This window comes from Seriola lalandi, unplaced genomic scaffold, assembly GCF_002814215.2.
Source record: "Seriola lalandi dorsalis isolate HSWRI2012SDOR001 ecotype SW California unplaced genomic scaffold, Sedor1 jcf7180002054511, whole genome shotgun sequence".
Classification (NCBI taxonomy): Eukaryota; Metazoa; Chordata; class Actinopteri; order Carangiformes; family Carangidae; genus Seriola; species Seriola lalandi.
The window spans coordinates 437,565-453,822 of record NW_019525064.1 but is presented as its reverse complement, the minus strand read 5'-3'; the positions used below and the strand labels follow the sequence as shown (position 1 = coordinate 453,822).

The 16,258-nt window shown below is 40.2% G+C and overlaps 2 protein-coding genes across 5 annotated transcripts in view; one reads left to right on the top strand and one right to left on the bottom strand.

Annotated features, from left to right (window-relative positions):
• gabra5 (gamma-aminobutyric acid type A receptor subunit alpha5) overlaps positions 1–15,365 on the bottom strand; it is a 30,899-nt gene extending 15,534 nt beyond the window's left edge. Inside the window, exons 1-6 of one of the 3 annotated variants that reach the window (XM_087175852.1) lie at positions 15,215–15,365; positions 10,265–10,349; positions 9,915–10,039; positions 7,907–7,974; positions 7,195–7,415; positions 3,377–3,459 (exon numbers count right to left, since the gene is read on the bottom strand). In XM_087175852.1, coding sequence (XP_087031978.1) covers positions 3,377–3,459; positions 7,195–7,415; positions 7,907–7,974; positions 9,915–10,039; positions 10,265–10,347 — 580 coding nt within the window. In that variant the 5' untranslated portion in view covers positions 10,348–10,349; positions 15,215–15,365. Of the gene's footprint in view, positions 1–3,376; positions 3,460–7,194; positions 7,416–7,906; positions 7,975–9,914; positions 10,040–10,264; positions 10,350–11,285; positions 11,489–11,510; positions 11,961–15,214 lie in introns of those variants that run through there. The other 2 variants (XM_023413290.2, XM_023413289.2) reach the window with 2 other exon arrangements.
• gabrb3 (gamma-aminobutyric acid type A receptor subunit beta3) overlaps positions 1–16,258 on the top strand; it is a 50,287-nt gene that overhangs the window by 7,070 nt on the left and 26,959 nt on the right. For both annotated transcript variants that reach the window (XM_023413287.2, XM_087175850.1), the window contains exon 2: positions 13,419–13,466. In XM_023413287.2, the coding sequence (XP_023269055.1) occupies positions 13,419–13,466 (48 nt within the window). The remainder of the gene's footprint in view (positions 1–13,418; positions 13,467–16,258) is intronic.

Here is a 16,258-nt window from a genome sequence, read left to right as displayed (position 1 = left end):
TTCTGAGATGCAATGCTATTACTTTCAGCTATGAATTAGAGACCTGGAAGAGCGCAGCATTAAGATTTGTATGTTATTGTTGTAAATGAAATGAGGCTGGAGACGGCCTGCTGTGGTCTTACACTTGATTTGAATGTTTTTATTAGTAAAGGTGGAGGAAGGAAGGGAAAACAAGAAACAACAATAAATCAATTTAAAATTATAACTGCGTAAGGACTGTGTCTGTGGATGCAGAGTGTTTAATGTGCTTTAACATCAATTAAATATATTAGTTTAAAAAAACGGATAATTATTCATTTGTAATTCTCTCTAAATGCCAGTTTGTGTTCACAAAGCAGAACAAAACCAGATAAGTCTAAGAAGAGAGCAGCTAACAGAACAACCTAACTCCTCCATCTTCTTCCTGTTATATCTTGTTGTTTAGCTTCTTCTCTTAAGACCTGACCAGTTCTGCCAGGTGGGACTCAGGAACGGAGCCGAGGCTCAGCTGAAGCGTCCTGGGTTTAGCTTTGTGCCGTGAGTGGTACTGGCCGTTTTGAGTAAGCGAAATAGCAAATAAACGTGAAGGTGGATACGCTGAAGAGGGAAAATGTAGGCTATCACAATGAAGAGGTTTAGAGAGAGTAAATGGGGGCAAAATGGCACGTTATCATGTGTGAGGCTGCCAGGGATTAAATGTAAACAGCTGCATAATGCGGCCCCCACAATAGAGCACGATTGGGCCGACTCTGGGACTGATTCAGCCCTCCCAACAATCGCAGAGGTGATCCCAATCCCAACCAATTATCTGCCCGAATGATCCTGCTGTGTTTACAGACATAATATTAACCTTAGTTTTGACCACGCAGGTTTGTTGTGTTTCAAGTGTGTGGACTTACTCACATCTTTACTTCCTCGTCTGGCGTGTGCGTTCTTATTTTAGTTCTTATCTATAATCGGTTAAATCTGTCATTATGTTTGTGATCTTAAACATTTAAAAAGTTAAAATCCTCTCGTGTGCACCAAGTCTTAGACCTGCTCAGACCAGGACATGCGGCTCGCTTGACACCAAATCTCAACAGCAGCAAATAAATACTTCCTTTAAATTGAAGCCAAGACAATTATATCACACACTGTTTGGAGCTGCAGTAAAAGAATCGTGAGCCAGAGAACGACACAGATCGTAGATTTCAGTCCATGAGAGGTGATTAACACAATGGCAAAGGGCAGGTCTACTGGAGCTTTGAAAGCCTTGAGCCCCGGGGTGAGTGCTGTCCATTAGGTCAAAGGATTATCTGGGGTTAATGGAGTCGGGGGGGGAAACAGGATATACTGTACCACTGTAACTTTTACAGCTTATAACCTTGCATGGGCTGTATCTTTACTGTCACATTATGTTTTAAAAGTTGTTTAAAAGCACTTTTTATTCTTCAGTGAGCAACATGTCACCTCCATTGCAGATGGAGATTTTTTATAAAAACCCTTTAAATGGGAACATAAATGTGTCAAACACTGAGGCATATGAATATAACATTGACATCACATCAATGCTTTTTGTTTGGTTTAATTATTTATTTTTTAAACTATTATATTATAGTATATTTTTGGATATTTACATTTAATGTTTAATGTATTTATTACCAATTACACTAACTGTCAAAGGTTTTATAGCACTCACATTCTGACAGTTTTTATTGAAGTTCGAGTGAGTCCAGTGAATAACTTTAAATGGGTTATGATTAATGAATGATAAACTGGCCCAGGTAAAGTTTAGGTCACCAAAAACTGAATAGAATTATTATTATTATTCAGGGATTATGAAACGGGTTAACTTCCAGCTTTCCTGCAGGAGATGCATTATTAGGACAGGAAGTAGCTCTGTGGTATTATTGGAAAGAACGTCACGTGTGTTCGGCTGCCGGATGAGTCAAAAATTTAGATTAAATTTAGTTCAACAAGGAGATTCAATGATTCTTTTCTGAGACACTGGATTATGGTAATATTCATATATATGTATATTTTAATCTTATAGCCTCAGATTTTCTTGACTGATTAACATTAGCCATGTTTCTGTCCAAATGTGGCACAAATCTAAACTGAACCTCCTGACAGTCAACAAAAAAAAGGAAAAGAAGAAGTGAATTAATGCATATTTCCAACCACTATTCAAAAAGTCTGTTTCCACTGTACTTTGCTTTTATCGGTTCTCGAACGTTTCCACCTCAGCCGACGCTTCCGAGTTTTTAGCAGGTTTTTGTATGAACTGAATTGAAAATGTGCAAATAAGCAGATGGATGCTTTTTCTTTCCTCCTCTATCTATTGTGTATGTGCATCCACTGAGCTGGGGAGTGTCCTGTTGCATACAATTGCCCTTGTAAGGGTAAATAAAGTTGTACTGCATTCAAGTATCTCATCCAGCTGTAATATCAGTCCCTGATTCTACAGGATCCCAAGTAAAGACTTCTGTATTTAAACTTTTGACTGGTTTTGACTCTCTGGGCTCCCGGACAAGTTAATTGACACAGTTAACTTGGTGTCAAGTACGAGGTTGTCTTGGTTAGTTGCTCTGATTAGCCCCCCCCCCCCCCCCCCCCCCCCCGTCTCAGCTGGGGGATGAGGTGACCGACGCGGGCGTGGGAATGGCTAAATGTCACGCCACAGGGCATGCGGCGTGCTCCGCCTCTGAGACGAGGCCCGAGCTAACCCTCCATACGTCAACAGCAGGGAAGACCTCAAACGCTAATCTTCAGATTACCAGACAAGGAGCTCCCCAGATATTTTTGTACCACTGGAGCCGTGTGACGCAACCTAACTAGCTTACACAGTAAGTAAGTAAATAAGTAAGTCATGAGGACGGCTGTGGTTTAGCTCTGCATGTGCAAGGTGCAGGATTGGATCTTTACATCTTACGTTGGTGGTAATTGCAGGTCTGGTGTGTGTGTGTGTGTGCGTGTGCGCGCGTGTGTGTGTGTGTGTGTGTGCTCATACTGCAGCTGTTTCCACTGTGTGTGTTTCAAATATTTCCCATTAAATGTAGCTGAGGCAGTGAAGGATGCAGGAGAGCAGCCCTGACATGTTGATTAATGGCTTAATCAGGAGCAGTGTGTCAGTGTCTGCATGGCTATCTCCTGCACCACAACAATAGCTTTTCACCTGAGGGACACAGGCCGTCAAACACGCCGAGGTACATCCATCCCTGTGTCCTCTGTATGGATAAAGTCACTGACACTGATGTCATGCTGCTTTTCTCACTGGTCACCTCAAATGCTTTGTTTCATGTGTCACCGGAGTCGAGGTTGCAGACATGAAACATTTACACCGTTCTTTTTCCTGCATTATTATTCATGTGATTATCCACTGCATGTGTGTGTTTCGCTTAGAGGCGTCTTTACTCACAGCTTCCGAACTTAAGGGGACAAGCATGGGCGTCCATGGGGAAATCCTCCAGTTGCATGGGGCATTCTGCTGATATAGTCAGTCTGAGAGAAGAAATCAGAAAATAAATTGACTGTGTGATCATCATCATCATCATCATCATCATCACCACCACCCATTTTCACTAATCAACATATCCCTTTATTATAAATAATGTGTTTCATTTTGGAGCTGCTTAATTTTATATAGAACCATTAACCAATGAAAATCACAGTTTGTCTTCATTAGTGAGTCTCAGATTATTGATCGCTGAGTAAAATGTAACTTTCCCAGCACAGAGCAATAATCGACTGAGCCACCAGAGGGACCCATGATGATTTCTGTCTGGGAAGAAATGATGCCGTTTTGTGTGCAACAATAAGCCTGAGAATCATTTGAGAAAACAATTGAGGATTATTTTAAGGCGTGAGGCTCACACCTGCCTTCACAGCTGCAATAAAGCATGAATAAAGCTTTATTGGAAACACAGCAGTAAACATAAACCCGTGTGGTGGGTCTGATGCGTTAACCACTGCCCATCCACGAGGGGGGTGGGGGGGGCAGTGAACCTCACAGCCTTATCTAATGCTGCCCTCTGCTGGCCACACTTGTAGCAGTCAGAGCTGCTGTCATCACCATGAAAATCCACACACACACCCAGTGACGCCACGACACAGAACAGGAACAGGACACTGTCTGCTCTACAACATCACACACCAATACTAGGTCACACGAAGGCAGCGCTTGGACTGTACATCAAAAGTATTTCAATTTTCTGCTGCTTTCTAATTCTATTCCAACAATAATTCAAAAGGGAAACATTGTACTTTTTAGTCCAATGTATTTATCTGACTTTTGTTTTCTAGTTACTTACAAATTAATACTTAACAAACAAATTATACAGTTATCTTTATAAAATATGATGCATTGTTGTAGATTAACCTGCTGGTGGCTCATTCATTTCAAACTCAAGCTGTGCAGCCAAATTACATGAACTTTATTTCAGATTGTTGTGCGGATCAGAAGATACCAAACGCGTCAGGCTGAAACTTTGGGAAGAACTGTACGAAATGATGCACATCTAGAAACAGGGCTGCAGCTCATTCATGTCTTCACCATCGATTAATCTGCTAATCTGCTTTTTTTTTCTCGATTAATCTTTGAGAAACTTTCAAAAAAAACAAAACACCCATCACAACTTTGCAGAACCAAGGCATTGTTGCCATTGTTTCATTATTTCTGCTTAAAAATGACTGACAACAAAATAGTTGCACATCTTTTTCTGCCAATCAACTAATTGAATAATAGACTTGATGAAATGCTGCTGCCATTAAAAAAACAACAATCTTTAGTCAGTGTAAACATGATACAGCTTCAGTATGGACCTGGAACAAGCTTTTATATGACAATGTGCATAAAGTAGCTAAAATAGCTTCACATTGATCAGTTATGACTTTAAAATACCGCTTATATGTTATAAATAATAATTAAAATCAAAATAAAATAGTATTATATTACAACAAACCACTATAATAAGATACCATCTTGTATGGAACCATTCTGCATAATGAGTATTTTTAATTTGGGCACTTTAAGTTTTGAACGGAACATTTTTAGAGTGCGCTTTTGCTGCTTAAAGATCTGAGTTAGTCTTCCACCACTGATAAGACCTATACTATATGACTGTGCCACAATGCATATATAAAGTTTAAAATTAACCACAGACCATCTGCTGTCTCAGCTGTTTTAGTGAAAAATCTGCTCCACAACAAAACAACTGACCTTGATCTGTGAGTGAAAGTGTGATATTACAGGACACGCTATTATTCTCTTTGTTAACCAGCCTTTGAAAGTCACCGGCTCGTGTGGTGGGTCGGTGTTATGTCATACATCTCCCCCTTGTGGAGCGTTATGCAAAGCTTAACTGGGAAAATGCACAATGTTTCTACTAAACCAGGTGTCCCTCTGACGTTTATCTTGATTCTCTGCTGAAGAACACGCTGGACGTCTCAGCAGCATTAGAGCTGCAATAATCATTTGATCATTGATTAGTTCATTTCTTCTGAAATGTAAGAGTCTGCTGCTTTGCTCTGTTTCATATCACTGTAAACTGAATGTGTTTGTGTTTTGAATTGTTGGTCAAACAAAACAAGTAATCTGAACATGGCACTTTTGGCTGTTGGAAATTACAGGAGGCGTTTTTTAACTACAATCTGACATCCTATAAACAAAAAGGATCCATTTATCAATAAAATAATCAGCAGATTAATTATTAGAAAGTTTTTATTTTGTAATGACACCGCAGTAATTATACTTTAATAGTTTTTTCTGCTGCTCTGTCAGTACTGTTGTACTGGTGTAGAGGCAGTTTTTCTTTTTAAAGTGTGGGTTTATTTGAGATGAATTACGAAAACAAAGTGTGTTACTATCAAAGTGCACAACTACAACTACTACTTCCCGAGCAACCACTTCACAATAAATGGGCAGCGATCAATGGCTTTGATTAGTCACACATTATAGGTTACTGACTCTTTACTGGATGATAATGACCGATAAGAACAGTGCCGACCAGCAGAGGAAAAACCCAGTGGAACAAAAGAAGGAAATTGCTGACATCCATGTTATTTCACACAGGTACATGTTATGTTTTAGATGAAGAATGAAATGAATGTAATCTACTGTGAAGTACAATGAGAGTCTGGAATACACTCTGTCTTTCCTCTGAGAGATATTTTCATGCTACACTAGCTCGGGCTCTGTGCACTGCTCGCTCTGTGGACAACCAATGTAGGAGAGTAATGCATGCATAAAATGTTTCTCTAATAACCTTGTTCCCAGAACACAAATGCATTAACACGGCCCATCGCGAACCCATTTCTAATGGCTTGTAGTGTTCGCAAATGTACTGTAGATTTGTAGCAGTTTTAAAGTCAGTGGATCAATAGTAATTTTTTGACATGCAGCCATGCCCATTTCCTCTAACTTCCTTTGTTAATATTTGATTTGGAGGATTTATTGTCCTGATAAGATGATGACACAGCACTGAACTGAAAGTGGATGTAAATGAGATGATTCTATCTAGGATATAATATTTCTGTCTACAGTATAAAAGGATCCATAAACCAAACAAACACTAATAATGATGCTTTAACCACATAAAAGAAATGACTCTTAAGTCACAGAACCTGCAAATAAGATAGATAGATTCTTTCTTTGTCCAACAGCTCAATAGCAGTGAAAATAACAGCTGATAATAATAAATATAATAACAGTAAAGATGCACGTCACTCCTGTCTACAGCAGCAAGTGCTGGGGCAGTAATAAGCAGAATCGGTTATGCTGTTTTAATTTCAAAATAAAGGTTTCTGTGATGTGGTGACATGATAAATGGTAGAGGAGCGCGGAGTAAGGAGGAGGAGGAGGAGGAGGAGGAGGAGGAGTGAAACCCTCAGTTCTGTGTCAGAGCGCTGGGTCAAAGCAAACATTTCAAGTTCCCCTGACCTCCGGTACACAGTGCGAGGACAACATGATGACGCATCACTGCACCACTGAGACATGTAGTATGAGTGTGTGGGCTGTATCAGTGCAGCAGGGGTCTTAAAAAGCATTACCAAAGAACTATTACAGGCTGATGGAGGTCTTAGTCATCTGTCCAGTTCTAATTGGATTATACAACATTTATAAACAGCACTCGCCAGGTCTGGTGACTCAGTGTTTTAGCTGAAAAGCTGATTGGAACAGAAGTGTTTATCCTACTGTGGTCTGAGGCAGGATTAAAGGTCAGCCTCGGGAGAGCTTACCTCATGGTATAGAGAAGAGTCCCGTCGTCTTTGAGCCGCAGCAGCTTGTTAGGTGTGGTCATGTTATGGGCGATGGATTTCTTCCCGTTGAGGAAGAAGGTGTCGGGCGTCCAGATGTTACTGGCCAGGAGATTATTCAGGGGAAGCATCTCCATCGGGCCTTTGAAGCAAAGTCTCTCATCTTTCCAACTTTGGCGGAAGAACACGTCAATAGTGTATTCCTACACAGGACAATAACAACACATATTGACTGTTTACTTCCAAACATATGAGAAGTAACTTGAGCTCTTTGTAACCATGGAGCCTCATTTAAGAATCTAAAAACACAACTATGTATATATTCAGTATATAAAGTTTATGTATAGTATGTTAGAACTGACTCTGCGTCTTTCACATGTTCATTTCAACATGTGTCTGTCTAAATAATGATGATGAATCTGTTATGATACTGTAAAATGAAAGTGTGGTTGATTCAAAACAGTAAATGTCACTCCTACATAACGACCTGTACAAGAACATTGTTTTGTATTTAGTACGTTGCAATGTGATTTTTCGATCTTTAATTTCATTATTTAAACTATCTATAGATTATACAGAGGGTTGTGTTGCATGCAGCATTACAGGTGGATTTTAATTAAATATTTCAAATTGTCTCAAATGATCTGATCCATTTAGTATAAGTATAAGTAATATAACAGAAGAAGTTTCTCACCATCTCGGTGTCGGACACTGGTCCAAAACTTGTGACGAAGATGTTGGTTTTGATCTCCGTCACCTTTTCTGTAAAAAACAAAGGTGTATAGTGAGTCTTTATGATAGCTTTTTATCTTGACTGCAGATTTTACGCTTCCTGTGACATCACACAAGATTACAATAGGTACCACTGGGGGGGGGGGGGGGGGGGGGGTAAACAAACTGTACAATACTGAAATAATCCAGATATTAGTTTGGTGACTGGTTGAATTTGAGTTGTTTCAGAAAGGTTAAACTTTGGGTGAAGGTTGGAAGTGATGAGTTTGATTCACCATTAGTCTATTTAACAGACTAATGGTGTCGGTGATGGAGGCTGAAGGTTGAGTTTGTGTCAGTTAAGAAACTGATTGTTCAAACTTTGAAAGATGCCGTGTTTAACACAACGCGACTTCCAGGTTCAGATTTCAATACTTTAATTCATTTAATTAAATACTATACATCCACTGGAAGCTGCACCAAGCTTTGCACTATGTTACCACCGACACTGCTGATGTGGAGTCAGTTTCAACACTGACTTCTTTGTTGAAGCTGCTGTACGTCATGTGCAGTAGGACTGAGATGTGAATAAGGCAGAGTTATGCATAATATAAATGCACTGAATGTGGATCTAGTTTATTTCACTTTTCAGTCCAGATCAATTTCCATCCATATTCAACATAATTATAATGTGGTTGATTCAATTTGCTACTTAACTAACTGTATTTCAAGGATTTTGAATTTTAATAAAAAGTTTTCAACTGTCTAAAATATTCTGTTCCCTTTAAGTATCAGAACGTATTAGAAATGCAAAAAAAAGGAATAAGCATTCTCCCCATTCAGACTGTACTATGTGAAAAACCCACTGACACTCACGATAGTTATAAAAGGATTGCTTTCCTAATCCAATTTATACACACAGTTTACTTTCTACAGTGTGTTTATCGTCCAGGCTTCAGCCCAGGACAGAGGTGGAGTGATGGATGAATTACTGCCTGTTTGAGAACAAAACAAATCCCTTATTCTGGTCCAGCAGTTAATGAAAGTTTCAACACTTTAATTCAGGATCCGCTTCAAAATCAAAAACTCTTCACAGTGTCAAAGTTAATTAAAACCCCAGTGCTGTACAGGAACTAGAAAAAGGTCTGACTCTGGTGACCTCTAGTGGCCTGTCAAGGGAGGTGCTCTTGAATTTAAACAATGAGTGTTAGTTAATGATACTCAATACATGAAGTACCTACTGGAACTTTATAAGGCTCCTAACCATGATACAGTCAGTGAAAACACCTCGAAGTATCACATTTTACTTTTAATTTAACAAATTGAGTTAATGATGCGTAATCATTTAAATTTAAAACGATTAAGCATAATTTAAAAAGTGTTTTATCTGTCGGGATCCGTTTCATAAAACACTGTGATATTAAAATTACAGATCAGTATGAAATAAACATTTTCTCTACTTATTGTATCGACCTGAATCAGTATTTTTCCCATTTCTCTTCTGTGACGTGAACTTTTCAGGTCTCGCCTACTTTGGCCTCCGTCTGCCGAGAACAATGGAGCTGCTGTTTAATGAAAGCAATAAAGGCTTTCTCAAGGTCACACCTATGAGCTTCAGCGTGTGTTCATAGTGCCATTAAATCATATTTAGAGGAGGTCTGTAAAGCTGGTCATGACTCTTTGTGGAAGACCTCGTGACTACAGACATGTTTCCCTTTGTCTGGAATAAGCAGACGGCAGATGTTGCAGTGCAGAGCATTGTTCTCTGTGCGGACCGAGAGGCTGTAATCTTTCACGCAGAGATATCGATACGGACGCTGAACAACACATTTTTCTTTCGTTTAAGCGCAGAGCTTTCTGGACCAGATAGAAAACAGAGATCCCCCAAGACATTTCCTAATGGCATAATCAGTTCTCACCTTGCATGTGTGTGACTGTATTAATTACCACAGTGACGGGAGTGTTGAAGTTTATATATTCAGTGGGCTTACCTCCCAGTCCGGGGCGGAGTCTGTTGTCATAACCATCCAGCAGTCCATCCAGGATGCGTGTGAAGATGGTGATGTTGTCATTTAATTCTGCCTCTTTGGGAGTTCCAGTTACATCCTGGGAGAGGCTGGACAAAAGAGCATTTTTTTTTTTTTTAAATAATGACTTTGGAGGCGAAATCAGAAAAAGACAAAACTCTTAAAACGAGAGATAACCTTTAGGACAACTTATCTAAAAGTTGATTTAGGACTTAAATTCTGATCTTTCAAGAAAATATCAATTGACTGAGAGGTGAATTATTCAAAATGTGCCTTTATAATGCCCTGGAAAGTTACAGGAGTCAGTTCCTTACCTCAGACGGCAGGTGATGCTCACAAGCAAGATACAGACCCACAGACGTCTCATTGCAAAGCTGGAGCACATTCCATCGCCCATTCCTGAAACAAGATATCCTCACTCTTAAAACTACATTAACTGTCACACAAGCACTGCTGACTGCTCACATCTAAAATGAAAGCGGTTTCATTTTTTTGAATTATGTTTTGTAAACCCTCCCCTGTCCTAGCAGTTACACTGTGCAAACTAAATAATAAATATCAAATAATACTTGCTGTATTTGTCTTTCTAACAAGGCACAGTACTGTAGGATAATGCAATCAGCTGTTATTGCAGGGTTTAACTGGCATGGTAAAAAAAAAAAACAAATGCACTCACTGAATTCCTTAAATCTGTATCAGGTGCACAAATGTTTTCCTTACTATATCTAAATAACAAATGCTGTCTCAGTCACAGAAATGCAGATATCTCCATGTAACCAAATGTGTGTACAGATGCAATTTTCCTGCCTAAACACAAAACTGGGCAACATCTGTAAGATCTGCAGATGTTAGCTGATGTTGGGGGGAAAAAAAGAGCTGATCATGCAAAGTGCTAAGTTCCTTCTTCTTAGATCAGACTTGCAGTATGTCCCTCCTCTCTTTGTTAGACTCCCTCCTAGCCCGTCCATCTCACTGCAAGACCCTCTCTTCAATTTCACTAATGAACCTTCTCAGTTAAGTTGATGACTCCTGACAGGACACAGGCTGAGCTGAGCTGTATTGTCCACCACTGGATGTCCAGTCAAAGCTAAAAACGTGTGAGATGAGACGGCTCCACCTGGACTGTGTATACATCTACACCCCTGATCCGTGATTCTTCTCAAGCACAACTGTAAACCCGCAATCCTTTCTGCACCGCGGCTGGACTGTTAACATACAGTAAATCTGTACGCACCCCTGCACCGCATCCCCCCTCATTCACGACTCACTCGTGCACTCACTCACATCCCCGCAAGCCGACGGATCCCCCTCCAGCGGGATGGAAAGTGTGAATACCTCTGTTCCTCTGACTTTCATCACCACCGTCCGCGGTTCTCTAAGTCTACCCGGTGCAGGTCCTCTCCAAACAGCAGCAGCAGCAGCAGCAGCAGCAGCAGACCTCGGGTACACACTAGCCTGTTCTCCACCAATGCCCACACGTCCCACTACATCTCCTACAGCACACTGGCCTATAACAACGCTCTGCTGCACAGGCGCTGAGCCGCAGTTGCCAAAGCTTACCACACAAGACGCTGCGCAGTCAAACTTCTCCCAGCTCCGCAGATAATCTCACACGCAGATTGCACTTTTCAGTATTTGGCATCAATTCTGAGGGAAGTAACCTCCATCCGCGCACAATAATTGCATATTGGAAAGAGAAAGCGAAGGAAGGAAAAAAAAAAAAAAAAGAAAGAAAGACGTGCACTAAATTCTCTGTCAGCGAGGTTTATTTCGCCCCAGAGCGATTAAAAGGTTGGCAGCGAAAAAATAAAGGCTTCCCAACACTTCTGCTGACTGACCATCCTTTAGTTTGGTCTCTGAGGAGACCGCGAGCACACAGCAAGCGCTGCAAAAAATCCAATACTGTATCCAAAGGCAAAGTACAATGCAAATACACGTTGATGTGAATTGCACAGACGAGCGTGCGGTGTGGCCAGAAGAAGAGCAGGAGGATATGTGGCCAGTGAGTGGAGGAGAGATGAGGAGGAGAGATGAGGAGGAGAGATGGCGAGGCAGAGCGGGGAGGAAGAAGAGGGAAGAACAAAAAGGATAAAGTATCAGTAGTAACAATGACAACCGTTAGAGGGATCTTCACATCCACACAAACCTCCCTGAAACATCTAACCATCAGACTGTGTCTATATCTCTACACTATATCTCTGAACAAACATCATCGTCTGTGGGTGTAAAAACTAAAATAATCAGTACAGGAATTTTATATTGATAAACCAATGTGGTGCTTCTTCAGTTTTTTTAATAACAGTGTTCTAGTGTTTTATGTTGTGTCAGCTGGTTAAAATGAGCCTTTTCCACAGCTCTATGATTGTGTGGAGAGTTGGGATGCACTGATCTAATCTGCCGGATCGGGTTCAGCCCGATACAGTCCAGATCGGGTGTGTGACCGATCCCCGTTACACTAAATACATACAATGCTTCTCTTCTGTTCCATTTACGTACATTATTTATTGTGGTGAGCTCCAACTGTTTAACAAATACTGCAGTCAGTAGATCACACACACACCAAACACTGACAAACTCGCCATGTGCAATAATTGACACACACAAACTGTGCAATATCCGTTATGCTTATTTTGTGACATATTTCTAATATCTACTTGTAAATATGTTGCTATACTTTATCATTATATTATTTATCTGCTATTTATCTTTCGTAAATTTTTAGTATTTGTTATTTTCATATTACAATTCTTTTGTACTATCCACTTTGCTGCTGTAACACTGCAGATTTCCCCACTGCGAGACTAATTAAGGACTTATCTTATCTTATCTTATCTTAATCTACTGCACAAACTGTTTGTTACACGTATTTGACAGGTTGAGGGAGATATCAGCCCTGAGATCATCATATAGTAAAGGTTTAAGTCTTCTGTGAGTTTAAAATGTAACTGTATCACATCAATGCAATTTTCTAAACTGTCTATAACTAAAATATGCAGAATAGAAAAAAAGTTAAGGGGCTGTGTGTTACAGTTACAGCCTCATGTTAACTTACACAGCAATGATCCCCAGTTCCATGCAGTCAAAGATCAATGACAGCATATTTGTTGTATATTTGTCCTGATTCTGCTAGTTGATACCCAGATTTCAATGTGTCATACACTTCCGCCAGCAGCACAAATATAACTCAGAATACACACAGAATATCTCATCTTTGTGCATTCACAATATATATATCCCTAATTCAGGATTAGGGTCAACTCACCTACAACTGACTGTCGTATAGGGGTGGATTTCTTTTTTCAATTTTAAAAGATTTGTTGTTTTTGAAACTGTAGCATTTTTATGACTTTGGTACTTGTGTTTTCTGACACTGATTTAAACTGGAACAAAACCCCAGCAGGGTCAAACAGTCAAACTCACCACTGTACTGACACAGAAAGTAACAGCTTGCTTTTTTGTGTTTTACAGGAATGCTGTTGATGGGAACAAAAAGTTGTACGCCATCTATGATACAAGGTAAGAATCATTCCCTAAATGTTGTTTTCTGAAGGTATTAAAAAATGAAAACTTATAAAAAGCAGTAGAGTGATTATTTCTGAAATGTAGCTGCAGACCAGTGACTATTTCTTGATTAAACAGATGAAGAAATTTGTTGGGAAGAGTCCAGCTGAAGCACACTCTCGTTCCCTGCAGTGATATTGAACTTCTTTCACCACAGAAAATACTGTAGGAAACAAAAAAAAGAGCTCAGAGAGAAAGAACAGATAGATTTCTTCTCAACATTTCTCGTCACAGCAACAACTGCAATTGAGCGACGCAAAAGTATTTCACACCAGATCCAAAGATTCTCTCTCTCTCTCTCTCTGCTGCCATGAACCAAGTCATCAGGGCCGGATTTCAGGTCCCATATTGTAGAAAGTGAGACTTCCATGTCTTTTTCGATAAAGTAGGTCTAGCTTCTATATTAATACAGTGAAAGTATCAAAGCGCTTAGGCCACAGAGAAATGCACACAGCCTGTATTCAGGAACTGAGCCCTAAACCGATCCATCAGGATGTCCATAACTTTTTTATATCACAACTATACGTTCACCGCCCTTAGCCACGCCCCCAGCATGACCCACCTGGACCCATCGTCCAAATTTGATCGTGTGTTCGGCTCATTTCTGTGCTCATTGACTAGCAAGCAACAGTTGTAGGCTACAGTCTGTTACCTGTGGTTGGCCATGGCCTGCATCACTCAGGGAACACTCAGCCAATCAGAAGAGAGGCTCAGGGGCCAACACAAAACGCTCTTCTACTTGTTAGACCTCCAGAGAGAAGCCTGAGAGAGAAAATGTTATACTGAGATGGTTTTAGTACTTAAAACCACAAATGTATCTTCTTATGTATATCGACACTTCAAATTAAAAAAAAAAATTGAAGAAAAAAACAAAAAATAAACAAAATAGTACACTATAATCTTCATGAAGGAGGATCTACTGCAGGACTGTTGTATTAGACTACATTAGTTTTAGCTGGATGTTTCTAATAAATTGCCAACTGAGTGTATATTAGTAATTGTCAGTTGTATGCCCAGGCCGCAATAAGCCTGACTGGAATTAATTGGTTGATTTCAGTGCTGTTCTCACCTGTGCACTGATACACCTGGCAGCCTAAAGATGCTCTTTAAATTAATAGTTTTATTATATATTATTATTATCACCATATAACATGTTTTACCTCTTCCCTTAAAATGTAACTTAACACATTTACTCAGAGACATTTTAACTGACTCACTTTGTACTTTTATCTAATATTACACAGTGATTTTACTTCTACTGTAGTAAAATGTCTTTTTAGCAACAGTAGTTCATGACCGTTGACGTACTGACGTGTTGACGTCAGTGCAGTGTCTCATCTTCAGTTTGTGGAGTTTCTGTTACTGGTAGTTTATTGCTGCTCTGTCTGAACACAGTTAAAGTCGCTGTTTTTTTCTTTACAGTTACTAACTACCTGCTGTACATTTAAACTTACACTAATTTTGCTCTAGCACCCAGAGCTCTCTGCTCTTTTTAAGGACTTTCACTAATTGAGCAGTTGTTTACATGCTATTCTGATGCTAGTTACGTTAGCTTAGCAGCTAGCGCTAGCTTCTCTCTCTCTCTCGCTCGCTGTGTCTTGAACCAACAGACGAACTTGTTCATCAGAGTGTGGTGTTGTTGTAACTTCAGTGTGAAGAATTTGTGATGTTTATTACAGCTTCAGGAATTTCTGCTGTCTTACCTTCGACACACAGCTCCACCCGTTAACTGGCGCTACCCTCGTCCACCGTCTGTGTACACAGCAGCCTTCAACGTGATAGGCTGTTACTCGTGACGTCGTGCTGTGGGCGGGACATTGTTCCAGATCACAGAGTGGAAACTACAGATCAGAGACAGACAGCTGCATCAGAGCCAGAGTAGCACATTTTAAAATTGATTTATTTTATGATTATGGTTAAAAAAAAATTGAGGATACCATGCCCATTCCTAGAGCCCAGCCCACATCGGAATGATCTTATATGATTTCACTCCAAACAAAGTGCAAAGGAGTTCACTCAAATATTAGTAGGGACAGGTCTCTACCGTCCATATGCAAACCTACATTAGGATGTAGCAGTGAAGAGTAATAAAGTCATTAAACTGGCTCAGCGATGTCACCTGTAAAGGTAATATCTACTTAAAGCTAGCTAATGGTCACACCAGACCGAATAAGCAGAAGCAAGATTGAATATAGCCTACTAATTAACAGAGCTGTTTATTTTATTGCTAATGAATTCAACTATTCCTTTTGTAAGAATAAAAATGTTTAATTTCTTTGTTCAACAATTAAAAAGCCTGGCTTGAGAAACTTCTCATCCCTTCCCAGATAGCGTATTTTTCCTACAGGTAGTGAGGGTCTAGCCCCTATAGGATATGCCTCTCAATGATTGACCTCCTGCTCTGTCTGCGACTCTCGGGTCAGGACAGCCGCTTTTATAACCTCCTATAAGTAGACTGTCACGTGCCCTTTCATCATTACCAGGAGAGCCTCGCGCAGACTCATTTCCCAAACTCAGAGTTTGTAAGAAGAAGGATTTTAACTCTGAAACCTTGGGCGACAGCTCGCAGTGTATTTTTTCCGGACCTGTGGATTTCTGTTGTTGTGATGGATGTTTGCTAAACGGCTGCTGGAGATGTGGAGCAGCCCGACCGAGGCTTCACGGCTCCGCCGCCGTATCACAGGCAGAGATGAACACATCTGACACCCGAGTCAGAGCGCCTCTGCCTCATGCAGCATGTTAGCACG